The 16,135-nt window shown below is 46.1% G+C and overlaps 1 protein-coding gene across 1 annotated transcript in view; it reads right to left on the bottom strand.

The window, feature by feature from the left end:
* Nucleotides 1–632: 632 nt before the first annotated feature.
* Nucleotides 633–16,135, bottom strand: part of LOC147698688 (matrix metalloproteinase-18-like) — a 33,399-nt gene continuing 17,896 nt past the window's right edge. Inside the window, exons 8-10 of the mRNA XM_086933490.1 lie at nt 12,718–12,877; nt 1,965–2,068; nt 633–988 (exon numbers count right to left, since the gene is read on the bottom strand). Of these exons, the coding sequence (XP_086789616.1) occupies nt 888–988; nt 1,965–2,068; nt 12,718–12,877 (365 nt within the window). The 3' untranslated portion in view covers nt 633–887. The remainder of the gene's footprint in view (nt 989–1,964; nt 2,069–12,717; nt 12,878–16,135) is intronic.

Below are 16,135 nucleotides of genomic sequence, written 5' to 3'. Positions count from 1 at the left end.
TAAGGACCCCCACTTTCAACAGGCCCAATTGCAAGTTGCCTTAAGCAGTATCCCCAGGGGGATACTCCTCCGGGCAACTGCATTTGTACCTGTGTTTCCAGGCCCAGAATTGTCAGGTCTGCAGACTCCAGGCCACACAATTCCAAGCCCAGAGACGTCTCGACAGAGTTGCAGGGGCTGTGGGCAGCTGTTGTGCTGGCAGCTGTTGTGCTGGCCTATGCCCACTCACATCCTCACCTGGGGTGAGTAGGTGCATTACCTGAAGTAAAAAGCAACCTGCCCTACGGCGGCTCCCGCCCCCGCCACTCCCTCATAGGCTAAAGAAAAAGTCCCTGCAATATTTACCACTTGCTTAAGGCATGTGGTGAATGTTTGCAGATTTGGTCCCATTATTTCTTCTTTAGGAAATAAAACCAAGCGAAATTTGACCCTGTTTTCCAGATTCTGCTATGTTATTCCCCATTCTAAGGTCAATAACTTGTAATTTGCATTTAATTTCACAGTGCAATCCCACTCACTATTGTTAATTCTGACCCATTATCTTTCCAAGACCTGTCTTCCAAGACAAGTGCACAGTATGAAAATGACATTCTTCTGTGCAAAGTCAGAAATCATGATGGATTTATAGTAAATAGATGTGAACCTAAAAAGTTTATTGTTCATTGACAAACATATAAATAATATAATCACAAATATAACGTATTAATTAAAATATACACTTTCTGAGTGTCTTGAATTAAAGAATAAATAGCGTTGTCAGCTTTTACCACTAATTTCCTCAAATATGTATGTGGGCAATTACAAAAATAGAATATATTCCTAGAGCAATCTTTCACTTTTTGAAGAACAGTCTGCTTTCCGCTGCGAATTCTAATTCAGAGCTTTTCTTAACATCCAAACCAGCTGGTACTCTTAAGTGTGCGCGTGACTTTCTTAGACTTTATGTTGAATTCAAACTGCTTGTGCCCACTGAAGAAATACAAATGTCCTGCGAAAAAAATAAAGGTAATTATTGTACCTTGCATGTCATTGTACAAATCAGTTCTTGAGAACCAGTCCCTTTTCGCCAAGCACCAATATTCTAATACAGTCTGTCAGGATAGTAAGGCGCAAGCTTAACTTCCGGAAAAAACTGAAGACCCATATGTTCAAAATGCACCTTAACCCCCTCCCCACCCCGTATGGCCTCCATCAAGATCCAGACGGTCATTAAATTCAATTGTTCTGTCTGCTCAAGTCGCCCCCTCTCCTCGTGCCTTTTATGACGCAGTGCTTTATTGTTCTAGGTTTACCGGAATTACTCTTACACGTGTAGTTAGGTCCACCCTAAACACATTTTGTGAATGAATTAATGAGCTATTCCTAAATAGCCCACATTAAGAGTAAATCCATGTATTCCAGTTATCTACACACAACTTTCCGACCTTTACAAATAAAGTTGCTTTTGAACACACATATATAGTAGTACAGCATGTCTATTAGTGAACATTAGTGAACATTCTTCTAAATAGTGAAACCTTATGCAATTCTGCATCTGTGGAGTTTTACACACAATACAGAATGGAGGACCTGTTCTGAAATTAGGTGTGATATAAATCTAGAACTAGCTCCAAGGAGCTAGATCTGGAGTATATATTCCTTGTTTCTATTAGCCGGACCTGCTGTGGCGATGGAGTGTCACCAGTGAGCATCTTTTATCTAAAAACACCACCACTCCACGCATAACAAGAATGGCTTAATATCAGTCACCATAACCATGGACCTAGTTTAAGCTATCATGAAAAATGTCTTCAATTTATGTCTTGGGTGGATAACAGAAAATCACAAGGAAAGTCCTTGTCCAAATCATTTAGGCTCGGAAATATTGACAGAGATCAGGTGTTCCATATGTTACATTTGCTGCTTTTCCATTAAATTGATCGACTTGCCCAATTTTTTTATGGTGTGCTACTTGCTCGGCTTACCATTATCTTGAAACACAGCGTGGATTTTCTTGCCAACTCCAGGGAAGTCATCCTCTATCCGTCGTGGAGAGCCTTTGTCCATGACCCGCTTTGCTTCATCGAAACTAAAGAAGGACATATTGTAAAAAAAGGTATGATATATATATCAGCCACTTATATGTCCTGCTGAAAATCAGCAAGTGTCATAATAAGTCAGATTAAATACTCCTTTATTGGCCGAATAGCCCGCTACGGTGGGCTAAAAGGCTACATTAGCAATCACCTATACCACAATTTTCAAAATGATTCTGCTGAATAGGAGTGTAAAAGGCTTAGAATTCTGGCCTTTACTGCTGCTTTTTTACACACACAGTAATCCTTCTGAGTCTTCCTTGATTGAAGTGAGGGCCCGAAGCATGATCCTCAGATGGGACAGCGAGTAGAGAAACATTTGGGACACATGGTGGCATGGTGTTCAGGTGAGAACATCTTGAGGCTAAGGAGAGCTGGGCAGGCTAGAAGAAGAGGTTAAGAGTAAAGTATGGTGTTATGAAAAGAGGCTTGAGGTATGAAAACTGAACACAAAAACAGCAGGTTGGTGTGCTTCTGACCAGTTGGGAAGTGAGGGGTGCAGGAATGTGGATCAAAAGGAGGATAATGCAGGTTTGGAATAATGAATCTGATCGAAAAATAACATGAGACACAGAAAGAGTGAGTTGTGAAATTGAAAGTTGGATGGGGAAACAGACTTGGGCAGCAAGGAAGAAAGGTCTGGGAGTAGGAACAGTTCTAAAAGTCATTTGCCCTCTAGTGTCAGCAGCAGTACATGTCTTTTCCTCATTAAGTACCACCAACTTCGATTTCAGACCATAGTTATGGGAAGACACCTAATAAAAAGTAGTTGACCTGAGTAGTGGACACTGTAGTGCAATACATGCATGCCAACTGAGTTATAGAGCAGTCAGACTTAACTAAGAGGCAATGTGGAAAGTATTTGTGAAGCACAATAATCACAGTAAAACAGTGAAAACACCACAAAAAGACTCTGCACTTAATTAGGAAAATAAAAAATATGTAACTGATTTAAATAATACCAAAAGACTATAATCCAGTTGTATTTATCAAGATATAGGTGTTTAAAGCATGTATGAAATCGTAGTGCTAAAAACACATGAGTTTATTTTTGGACGTTTACGGTAATACACGCCCAATTGCAACGGTCTCCATCAGGAATCGTAAACAGGACTGTCCCAGCAGTGGAGCTGCAAAGCAGAGCTCCAAGAGTCCTGGGGAGGTGAGTTTACTGTTGTAAAGGAGGTAAAACTCAATGCCCAAGAATCGCCCGTACGAGAGTCGTTTCCCGGACCCTACGCAACCGAGCACTGGCAAGTCAGCTGTTTGCAGGAGAGCAGTGCAACTTTAGGGACCACATAGGTCCTGGTAGTTACAGTACCTTTTGCTGGGGCAATGCAGCATGGTATGGGCGGACGGCCGGTGGAGGTTGCCTTGAGGGCTGGGCTCTAAATACCATGATCGCGTCCCTGAGAGGGCCGCAGCGAACTGTCATTGTCCAGTGCTGGTGGGCACAGGGCGGGTGCGGTGGTCTCCTGCAGCCTCACAGGTGGGCCACACATTACCCTGGCAGCCTGAGTTTGCAGGAAAATGGTGTTCGGGCTGATGTTAAATCACTAGTCTGGACTCATCGATCGGCAAGGAAACATGAGTCCTTGATTGGCATACAAAGTGCTTTGTGGCTGGAAATCGAAGAGCTGATCTTCATTACCAAGAGTTCAGTTATTGTGCAGAGCTGGGCACCGGCAATGTGCTAGTTCTCACATAGCGGGCATGGCAGCAGTATAGCAGCCAAAGAAAACAAAGTGTTTGATGGCCCTGAGACTTCTAAGAACAGGGGGCAAGCCAACAAGCTCCTGGAGTTAGTTCAGGTTGCAAGAGGTTGTGGAGCAGTTTTAGTCCTTCTTACTGCAAGAGTCAGCAGGAAGAAGGCCAAAACAGCAGAGTAAGTTGCAAAGTGGCAGTCCCCCAATGAAGCACAGAAAAACAGCAGACAGCAGGCTTACTCAGCAGAGCAGTTAACCCCTCCTGGCAGCACAGTTCCTTTCCTCGGCAGAGTCTCATCAGGACCCAAAAGTGAACTGACCTGCAGGCTTGGGAGTATCAGGGATCCGGTACTTATAGCCAAATGTACCTTTCAAGTGGAGAAGTAATCAAAGAGGCCTTCAAACCTCACAAGGCCCGGTCCTTCCTTACCAGACTCCAGACACACTACAGGAGGGTGTTCCTCTCTTTGTTTGGGGCAGGTACAACCCTACTCAGGTACAAGTGTCAGCTCCTCCCACCCAGTTTACCTCAGAGAGGCTCATCACCTGATAATGGGCCATCATGATACAAATGTCACACCCCAGCTCCCTGTGTGTGACTGTCTGAAGGGAATGCACAAAACCCAGCTGTCACCCTAACCCAGACGTGTATTCAGAGACTAAGGCAGAGGCACAGATGGTTAAAGTAAGAAAATGCCAACTTTTTGTGTTTGCAACTTTCTACAAGTGGCATTTTCAGACCTGCAATTTAAAAAACAACTTTACTAAAGATGTTGTTTTTAATTGTGAGTCCAGAGACACCAACCTCTAATTTTCTAACTGCTCCCAATGGGAAATTAGACTTAAAAGATGTTATAAGGCCCCATGAGAGATATAGACAGGACAGTAGTGAAAAACGAATTTAGCAGAACATATAAACCTCAAATGTACAAGTCCTATCTTTTAAATACACTGCACCCTACACTTGGGGCTACCTAGGCCTACCTTAGGAGTGTCTTATATGTAATAAAAAGGAATGACTGTGCCTGGCAAGTATGCTGACTTAACAGGTCGATATGGCAGTTTAAAACTGCACACACAGGCTCTGCAATGGCAGGCCTGAGACATGTTCGAAGGGCTACTAAGTGGGTGGCGAAATCAGTGCTGCATGTCCGCTAGTAGCATTTAATTTACAGGCCTTGGGCATATATAGTGTACTTTACTAGGGACCTATAAGTAAATTAAATATAGCAATTGTGGATAAGCCAATGTTATCATGTTTTGAGTGCAGAGCACCTGCATTTTAGCACTGGTAAGCATTAGTAAAGTTAGTGCCAAAAGTCCTAGAGCCAACAAAAACAAATTCAGCAAAATGGGGAGGAGGAAGGCAAAAGGTTTGGGGGTCATCCTGCAGAAAGGGCAATTTCCAATAGCCAGTGCCTAATATATACAGGACTTACTTTTCATTTGGAGAACATGTCTTATTTTTCATTATTTAGCAAAGGAAAATAACAGTATTACAAAACAGAAAATGAGAAATGGGATAAAAGGAACCAACAAGAGTGAGAGAGTGACAGTGACAGTAAGTAAGTGTAGGATTGGGGAAAAAAACGGCATGAGGTGTATTTACCAATATGCAGCCCCATTATTCAGGGTCTGCAGCATTCATCAACGACAGGGGAGGGCTCCAAAGAAAACAATTGAGGCTCTTTAATTCTTTTTTTTTTAAATGACTACTGCATTTTTTGTTAGCAGGGAAACAAAGTTGCAACTCTTCAGGCACTCAGAGCCTGATTCACAAAGATCCTCTGCAGTCGTGGTGGAGGCTTCGTAGTCGCAATGGAATTTCCGCACTCGTGTCAGAATATTAGCGGTGAGAAACCGCAGTGAGGAGATTCCATCATGAGTGTGGAGATTCTGCCATCACTGAACAGGCGCCTCCTCCGCCCCTAGGGGAAGGGTGCCCTTAGTAGCGCCACCGGACTGAGCCTCCTCCGGGGCCAAGAAGGGTCTGGATGAAGAAGGGGTCAGGAAATACCTGGTAAGTTATTTAAGGCTGTGTCCCAGGGGTTTCAACCTCTTTATCCCCTTGAACCTCAGGCAAGCTGTAGGGGTACGTCGTCGCCTGGGAGTGAGGTTTCTGTTCGGCGGCTGGCGGAGTGTGGCACGGTAAGTTGGAGGGGGCCGTGGCATAGTGTGTCACCCGCATAATGGGGCATTTAGTAATATTTAGTTGTTGTTCACATTAGTTACTACAGCTAGTAACTAATGAAACATATTGGTATACTCACATTTTCTGAAAGAAATATGAGGTTGACCCGGAGGAAAATTGGATAGATATTGAGGCAGCTGTAGGGTTTTCTGAACTAGCATCGCGCCGAAAATCACAGTAAGAAATGCAGTGGGCGAGGCGGTAAATTGGATAGTGAGGTTGCTGCGATATGCGGGGTCATGCCCATATGCAGGGGCGGCGGTAATGGTGGTGGGCAACAGTTATGAAGAAATTTAAGGCGGAACTTTAAGGCTCCCCCCATATGCAATTTGCCTTACATGAATAATGCCCGCTTACGCAGACCGGAAAGCCGGTAATGGATGCCCGGGTCATCAATAAAAAATTTGCGGTTGAAGCTGAAAGTTTGAGGGATAATGAGGCTGCTGCAATAGGCAGGCTCACCCATATGTGGGGGTGGCGGTAATGGCAGCTCGCTGCTTCTTTCTTTGAAAGCATTAAGGTTGTGATGCAACTGTAAGCTGGAATGAGGCTGCACCCATTTGCAGGAGAGAGGCGGCTCACAGCACGAGTCGGGTAGAAAACTTTATTGATCTGGATAATGAGGCCACTCCCGCACACTTTACTTTATTGGTTATGGTGGTTTTTGAGCGCGGCAATAATTGCAGTCCAGGATTCACCCGTACAGGGGGATGCGGCCGCACTTGGGAGAGTAATTGCAAGCACAATATTTATAGCTCCAGTCGCTCTAATACATGGGGAGAGGACACGCTTGGGGTTTCAGGGCCAATGACTACGGGCCTGGCTGTACATGTGCAGAGAGGTTGGCTGTATTTAGGACTGCAGAAAGGGGCGTACCCAGGTGCACAGGTAACGTTGGTTCATGCAGATTGTGGGTGCGGCCTGGATGGGGCAGAGGACCATCTCAGGAAGTGAAAGGGTGTACTCTTTTAGCAATAATCACAATGTCGGCAGGTTCTATGTGGCACAGAGTTTGCAGGGTACTCAGAGACTACATATAATATCTATTGTTTCTGAATAGTAGGTTACAAGACATGGCGCCAAAGAGGGCACGGTCAAACCCCAGGAGTCTGCGACCCAATAGAATTTCCACGCCCTGAGCGAGCTTTGGAAGGTGGCAAAGCAGCATGGCATGGAGGCAGCGCTGCAGGAGTTGGCAGGTGGACCAGAGCAACAGCCTGATGATGGGGCACCAAAATGGCAGAGGAAGGTCCCAGTTCGCTATAGGGAGGGTCAACAGGACAAGCCCAGTGCACAGCCTGAATCAGTAGCCACAGTGGTGCGTGAGTCAATTGCTCAGGGCATGGCCAAGCGCAGCTCTGGCCAGGTGGTGCAGGGGTCAGTACTTAACATGAGTGTGGGCACGTTGGGCAGAGCACAATGGCGATCTCAAATACAGCGGCATCTGTGGGCTCACCACCGGTAGGTGGAGTGCCAGCAGTGACACAAGCGGCAGGGAGCGCTGTGGCCCACCAGTCCCCGGTACTAACGACGGGGGCGCCGGTGTCGCCACCACCCGGGCCAGGCATGCCGACAGAAGCACATGGGGGGTTGCAAGCGGCAGGGAGCGCAGCCGCCCACCAGTCCCCGGTAATGATGGTGGGGTCTCTGGTGCCACCACCACCCGGACAAGTTACGGTGACAGAAGCACAAGACAGAGTGGCAGCACAAGTGTGGGCACAGTCTGGGGGGGACGCCCGTGATGGTGGGGTTGGGAGTAGCTCAGCCTTCTCCCACAGTGGCGACAGTGGGGGCAAGCATAGTACACTCTCCTTCTGTAGTGACCCCATTGATATTTGGGTCTACCTTCTTGGTGCTGGCCCCTCCTTCAGCAATTGCATTGCACGTACCGACGGGGACGCGAGAAAGGATTCACAAGGGGGAATAACGTCTTTGACTTGATCAATGCAGGGGTGGTCCCAAGTAGGCCCAGAGCAGGAAAGGAGAGTGAGCTAAAGCCAAAAACGGTGTAGGTAGAGTGGTCCTTGAGGAACTGGGCGATGTTTTCTTTTATTTATGCAGTGATTTACCATTGTTAGCCTCACAATTATTTGGGTGCATGTCCCTCATACATGGGGCTTCCTCCGAGTTCCAATGGTCAGCGTGGATGCAGTACGACATTATGTTCAGGCAGATGAAAGCTGTTAGGCTAGAAATAGCATGGGACCAGAGGGAGATCAATATTTGGCACGCAGAGTTCAATATGTCTCAAGAAACGGTGGGGGCAGCTCCTTTTGTTTCAACAGAAGTTTGGGAGAGAAAAACTGGCCTGCTGGCAGTACAACAAGATGGAATGTAGCAAGGGGGCAGCATGTAAGTTGAAACACATTTGCTCCTTCTGCGGGGCAAGGCCACCCAGAGTTTAAGTGTTTTAAAAAGCAGAGGAAGCAGGGAGAGCACAAAAACCCTAAGAGTCGACTGTAGTAGGCTGGGCGTAGTTTGCGAAGTAGCGCTACGTGTAGCTACGCAAAGTGCAATTCGCACTACGCCTAGAACTATGCGAACTGCGTAGTACCCTTTTTGAACTGTGCAAGATGCAGTTTTCTATGATTGCACAGTGCAGACAAGCATCCGGCACTGTGCAATCATTGAAAACGGCATCTTGCACAGTGCAAGCTGCAGCTTTGAGCGGCAGCTTTCTCAACACGGACTGGTAGTTTCTCATCGGGAGCGGTCGCGAGCATACGCGACCACTAGCAATGAGAAACCTGACCTCCCCGCATTGAGAATCTCGCCGGGAGGTTTATTTTCCACGCTCGCGATCGGCAACTTGATGTTGCTGATCGCGAACGAGGAAAAAGTCTCGCCGGGATGTCATTTCGCTTGCTCGCGGTCTCCAACTTGAGGTTGAGGACCGCGAGCAAGCAAAAAATGACCGCTGCACTATGCTACGCGTGTTTGCACTGTGCTACGTGCAGTTCCCGTAGTGCGAAGTAGCGCAAACTACGCAAGCATAGCCTAGTGCTTTCCCCAGGATTAGTCGACAGCCCAATTGTTACTGTGAAGCTCCCTTCCCCAATCTGCCTTCACGTTCTCACGCATCTCCTCAGCAAATATAAAAATAGCAAGGACGCACGCATGCTGTACTACAGTTTCAAGGACGGGTCCCACATTCCTTCCCAGGCACCACCTACAACATTCCCACCAAAGAATCAATTGTTAGTTCTGCGACAGCATGAGTTAGTCTTGGACAAGATTATGAAGGAGGTGCCAGCGGGCAGGGTGGCAGCGATCTTTAGTTCTCCACTGTGTGCATCCTTGGTTTGTTCGCCCCTAGGGCTGGTTCCACAGAAAGAGCCAGGCAAATTCTGCTTGATTCAAAACCTCTCTTACCCCAATGGGTTATCTGTAAATGATGGGTTGGACCAGACACTATGCACAGTGCGATGCAACACCTTTGATGAAGCCATTGCAAAACTGCAGAGATTAGGCAGGGGGGCCCTGATGGCCAAGTCAGACATAGAGGCGGCCTTCCACCTTCTACTCGTCCACCCCAAAGGGTTAACACCTGTTTAATGGCCAGGAAGGTTACGCTACATAAGCTGCAGGTCTTGGTAGGACAATTGAACTTCGCCTTGAGAGTGATTCCCATGGGGAGAGTTTTTTCAAAGAACATAGCACGAGCAATGACCGGCTTACGGGCAAAGCACCACCACACGAGATTGTCTGCAGAGGTCAGAGAGGACTTAGAGAACTGAAGGGGGGTTCCTAGATCATTTCAATGGAATGCTATTGTGGCAGCAACTAGCACAGAACAGCAAGGAGATAGCCCTCGACACAGATGCGGTGGGCAGCTTTGGGTTTGGGGCAGTGTTGGGCTCTAGATGGTACATGTAGCATTGGCCAGGGGAATGGATTGCGTCTGGGATCCCACGCCATGTTACGTTTCTAGAATTGTTTCACATCATTGTCGCCTTACCCATTTGCGGGGCATCAATATCAAACACCAGGATAATGTTTTGGTCAGACAGCATGTCACTGGTCATGGCAATCAATAATCAAAGCGTGAAATTCCTTTGGGTGCTGCAGTTGCTGAAGACAATTATTTGCCTATGTCTCTTGCATAACATGCATTTTTCTGTCAAACAACTACTGGGTTTGGATAATGCAGTGGCTTACGCTTTGTCTCGATCTAAGTTGGCAGAGTTCAGGGCACAGTGGCCGCAAGCGGACAAAGTATTGGCGGAGTTCCCAGAGGAGCTGTAGAGGCTTGGTGCCCCTTTGCCACAGACCTAATTGCATCAGCACTGGCATCCAAGACAAAACGTATGTACGAGAAGGCTTAGTGGGTGTATGACACAATGTTCAGATCAGGCGATGAAGCAGTAAATGTTCACCCAGGTAGGAAACTGGGTTTTATGGTGGGACAGCGGGATGCGGGAAATCGCTGTTGCTACTGCGCTGGCATCTGTCCGCCATTGCCTTCTTTGCCGGGTTAAAAAGGGTCAGGGATCCCACCAAGGACTTTAGGGTACGAAAGGCCATCAGAGGTTGGGAACGCATGGTACCGGGCATACAGGGCAATAGGCGACCTAGAAACATGGAGAGGCAGGGGAGGATTTTGGGGGTCTTACAGCAAGTTTGCCGGTCCCAGTATGAGGTAGAGCTAATCAGCCTTGTGTATGTGCTGGCCTTTTTTGGCGCCCTGCGCATCTCAGAGTTGGTAGCATCGTCAAAGAAGGGTGAAGGAGGGCTGGGCATGGCGGATGTTCTCCTGGAGGTAGGGGCGATCCATCTTAGAATCAGGAGGTCAAAAACAGACCCGCTAGGGAAAGGCACATGGGTAAATTGCACACAGCACACGACACCGCGCACTGTCCAGTGGCATTGGCAAGGGATTACCCTCAGGGGACGCCCATGCTGGCTTTAACCAGGCTTCTAGTACACATGGATGGGGCACCCCTGACACGATACTAGTTCATTCAGGTGTGTAGGCGGGCGCTGGCCTATCTGGACGAGGATTCAACACAGCTTAGCTCCCACTCATTTTGCATAGGGTCGGCCACCACAGCAGCGGCGATAGACCTGCCGGCGGAAGCAATCAAAAAGGTGGATCAATGGCGGTCAGCATGTTTTGAGCCGTATGTACGGCAAGTCTAGTGTAGAGGGAGGAATGAGCCCAGGGGCCCGCCAGTCATGATCATAAGAGCAATTCTTTCTTTCAGTTGATGTGCGCAGCAGCGTAAATGTATGTTGGTGTGGGCATTTTTTTATTTGCAGAGCAGCAATTCTGTGGGTCCAGTCTGGAGGAAGCACAGGGGGCCGCTGGGTTTGCACACCATTGGATTGGAGTGGTGGTCTAGGATTGCAGGATCTGTTTGGTCAGCTTGAACAACCAATATAGTCAAAAGAAGTTCCCCGCCTGGTCATTTTAGTCATTCACGCTGGCGGGATGATATGATGCCGCTAGGCAGGCAAGGGGTGAAGGAGGCATTGTTCGCAGCCATGTCTAGGATTAGACAATACTTGCAGACAACATCAATATTGTGGTTGGAAGTAATACCATGGGCGGTATGGGCTGGGGGGGCTCCGGTGAAGGCAATGGACGAATTTGTAAAGAAGCTGAACCATTCAATCAAAAGAATATCCGCAGGTTCCCCGATGGGCACAATTCGGCACAACTTGCCCAGCTAGGGAAAGGGAAGCTGTTCCATCAGGATGGGGTGCATTTGTCAGCAAAAGGGCAGGAGCTCTTTATCCAGACTATACTGGGGGCTATTGTGGAGCACAGTCAGCACCGAGGGGGAGGGAGGCAAGTGCCACAGGGAGCTTCTCACCCTGTGGTGGAGCACAGGCAGTTAACAACAAATGGGGATGCACAACATTGGAGGTTCAGTGACTGGATGGACCCCAGGAGGAGGTAGGATCGATGTGTGCAGAGGGTAGGTGGGGAGGAGGGACTGACCTGCTGGGGGCCCTGGACTCTACTGCCCTAACCCGCAACGTATGGACTCAGTAGAATCTTGGGGAGGCTGCCTGTGTTCAGGTACCCCGGCGGGCCGGTGCGCTATGCGGTACCCTGGATTTCAAGTTGTGCAACTGTTTACTGTAGCGCTTGGGGCCTGCTGGCACAATGTGTGCAGCAGAGTGGGTGATTGGTGGGCCTAGACGGCCAAGTTCAAGTGAAAGTGTACGGCCAAGTTCAAGTGTAATGTACTTTTACTCTTGTATTGATCTGTGGTGAATTACTTGGTTTGATGTGAATAAAAAGGCTACGCTGTGGACAACATACCCTGATTCTGAGAGTTCTTGGGCACGGCAGGGAGGAAAGGTGACAGAAGTTTGGGAGGAGTGAATGTCACGTTGTGCCCTTACTATGTGGAGGCTCTTTGTGAATCGGCCCCTTAGTGTTGGACTGCCATTTCATTCAGTCTTGCCCTGCCGGATGGGTCAGACTGAAAGGGTCAGTGTGTGGGCTATCTTTTTTTTGGTCCCTGTCACAATTTACTGGACCAAAACAGTCCACACATGAGTCATTTTAAGATGCCCCCTCCGGCATTTCCAGGCTGCCAAACTGACCAAAAGACTAGTAAACACTACAGGCACTGGATTTCTACCATCCATTCCTTTCCACTTCAGTATAAGTTAACTTTTTAACTTTGTATATTCTAATAGCCATCATTGACTGTAGCGAGGGAAGAGAAATATGCTGGAAACATAATTTTATGTGACTAAGAAAAAAAAACTTACGATCGTTTATTCTTACCTCCAATACTGGTCTCCTATGTAGAAATATGTTTTCTCTGTGCCCTGAAGATGCACGGCTGCGTCGATGTGAGTAACATTTTTTGGGAATCCAAGTTGGTATATGTTTTTCGGGTAACTTGGCAATATGTCAAATCCCTGAAGGGCCCAGTATTTATGTCCTTGAAAAGCATGACAAATGACATACATTTATGAGCAACTCTACTTTTAATATGTTTGCACGGTTCTTTTCTCGCTTTACCTTAATATTACATTTTATTTATAATGCTGTTCACATAATCGGCTTTCAAATACACAAATTCTGTAGCACCGAAAGAGAACAATATTAGTGCTAATTTAAGACAGTTATTGGCTGCAGTTTTGGACTGACTGTTGTCTCAAACAGTAGAAGAGTTCAAGCACTAGTATGTCACCACTTTAGACTGTACAAATATGGCTGTTTGTGACATTCATTTTAAAGTAATACATTACTTTTAACTGGAAATATGGCACCAGTTGTTGGCATTTCTAAAGTAAACAACAGCAAAGACTCCTAAGACATAACACTAAGCAAAAGAACAACACAGAAAAACGAACACAGCCAAAACAGAATTCAGCACAAAAGCCCAGTTTACAACACAACAACACAGTGTACAGCACAACAACAAAATGCAGTGATGCAGTCCCAAACACAGCAGCCCTAAAATCAATGAAGCACCACAACAGCAAAATGGAACATAACAAGTGAGTACAAATATTCTGATCACGCATTACCGCTAAAAAAAATCTTGTTTCGCAATACAGTGGTAAAATGTGTTTACATACAGCAATGCATTACTTTTCACCAAAGGCATATATTAGTGTCAGTCAAAAATGTTTCGTAACCTGGCCCCAAACATCTGTCTAACTGCTCATTAACATTCTTTTCTATGCATTTCAACACAAGATTGCCCGAAGTGATATTCCATTAATGTTGTAAACTTTGTATCTGAAATGTTCACATGCATGTAAGAAACCATATGCGGGTCTTTTATGATTATTTTCCTTAAGATGCATAATTGTTTTTCAACAGAATATCACAACATTTGGACCATGTAAAATGGAAGGACTTAGGTTTTTTGTAGTGGACTTATCATATTTTTTATTGTCCAACTGGGGTGCCCTAAGACTAATTAGAACATTGGAATGTTGGTAGCTCCATGGAAAACAATGGAATGATCTGGGCTTCTAATGGCTGGTAGAAGCCAAGAGCTCTAACATTTCAATGTTTGACTTTGTTCACAGCTTTTGCTGTGAACAAAGCCTCACAGAGACCAAGGGGATTTAAACTCCCTCGGGCCCCTAGAGGGCAGAATGTTCTAATAGCCTTAGATCCCTCTATAGCATGCTCTACTGGCCTTTAAAGGCCCTCTTACCTTCGGCTTGGCCTTTAACGCTGAAACAGGCCTTTAATGGTAGGTCGAGCCCTCTAAGGTGGGCTCTATGGCTATAGTATGAACAGTGGACGTTCACTAGTAGTACTTCCTATTGCTCCTTAGCTGGACTTTCAGTTTCAGTTTTAGAAAGTGAAACATCTTTTGAGGCAATATCGGGGTTCAATCATTCCTACACATAACACACTACAAAGATTTTTAGAAAAATCATGCAAATTTCACTTTTTCATTACCCAAAACAAACCATTATGAAACTAGACATTTGCCAAATCTCTGCCACCCAAAGAAAAACCTCCTTACAAAGCTAATAAACAAAACACGCTGTACTGTATGAAATGAGTGTTCAGATAATGACATACAGTGCCATGCTAATGACAGAAGACAGACAGCATTAAATTACTTTTATCAACCTACTGCACACAAATATGTCATTTTTTCACTATTCATAGTTTTATCATACTACTAAGAAAATGTGTGTCATAGAGCGCTCTCCAAAACTGATCTACCACTGGATGCATGAATTATAAGGGCTATTAGTACTCAGTGCAATGGAGCACGCTTCATGTTCCATGGAAGGATGAAAAGCTTTTGCAATTGAACCCTTGAGTTCTCCAGGTGGAACCCCCTCAAACAAAGTATTTTTAATAAATCCATGGTCAAAACATATATTTCAGCAAATATTTGTGAATGTCAGGAGGGGGGCCAGAGGTATACATGTCTATCATGGATCCTTGTAGCAGGTTCCATGTGTAGACCAGCGAAAGGGCAGTTTATGTTGAAAAGCTAACATAAATGTTTCCTATTAAAATGGATACATATATTGAAAATATTCATATCTCAGTATTTTATTTTTGATATTTACTGTGATATGGCTTCAAAATGACCCATCAATCCAGATCACCAAATATGTTTTGGGAGCACATTACCAGGGTGTGCAGTATCATACTTATCAATGAACTGGCACTGCATGTATAATATTTCATCCCAATAGTATCAGTCTTTACCCCTGGACAAAATGTGTCTTACATAGACTTGAACCTCTTCAGCTCCTAGGCATCTTCTCTTGGCCCTCCCTCTGTGCTACAGATGCCAGGCTGCTTGTACCAGATATTACAAAAGCATTGAACTGGTGCAAAAAAAAGGGCGAATCCCTTTCACCCCTTATGTTGCTTTGGTAATAGGAAATGAAACAAACAGTGGGGCATATTATCAAGGGGGTTTATCTCCACTTTGTTGGCTTTAAAAGCCAAGAAAGCGGAGGTAAAATTATCTCCCTATTACCTAGGTGTCGATAACACCACTTAGTGACAGCTAGTAGGAGATAGCGACCATCTTGGGCCACACTTTGCATGTCAGAGAAATGTATCACTAATGACATGCAAAGTGGGCATGCCAAGATGTTAGCGACTGGAAACAGTCGCTAACATCGCTATCTCCTATTACCAACTTTTGGAGATATTCGCGCTAAGCGCGACTATCTCCAAAAGCTAACACCTGCCCCGAGCAGTTCTTAGCCATGTTATCCCATGGGAGGTGGATAACATGGCTAAGAGCATTAATAATAATAATAATAATAATAGGGGCATTTGTAGAGCGCTGAGTTACGCGCACCGGCGTGTCCCCGCGCTGACAGTGAGAAAAACATAAGACAGGGAAAACAGTGCTGGCAGGTCAGGATTATCTAGTAAAGAGGTAAGTTTTTAGCTTAGCTCGAAACTTCATTTCTGCTGGCTCCAGGCGAAGGTCCGCTGGGAGCTTGTTCCAGTGGTTGGGGGCCAGGTGCCTGAAGGACCTGCCTCCCATACGAGCTTTCTTTATCCTGGGAGTCCTCAGCAGTCCTCCGCCCGCAGATCTGAGCGCTCTAGAAGGTTCATAGGCTTTGATCAGTTTCTGCAGAGGTCGGGGCGCCCTACCATGCAAAATCCGATGACATGTGCAGAGGGCTTTGTACTCAACTCTGCTCTTTACTGGAAGCCAGTGTAATTTTTGGAGTGCCAACTTCGAGGG

Source organism: Lissotriton vulgaris, chromosome 8 (assembly GCF_964263255.1).
Source record: "Lissotriton vulgaris chromosome 8, aLisVul1.2, whole genome shotgun sequence".
In the NCBI taxonomy this organism is placed as follows: Eukaryota; Metazoa; Chordata; class Amphibia; order Caudata; family Salamandridae; genus Lissotriton; species Lissotriton vulgaris.
Note: the sequence above shows the minus strand (reverse complement) of the source record. Positions and strands in the feature narration are given on the sequence as shown.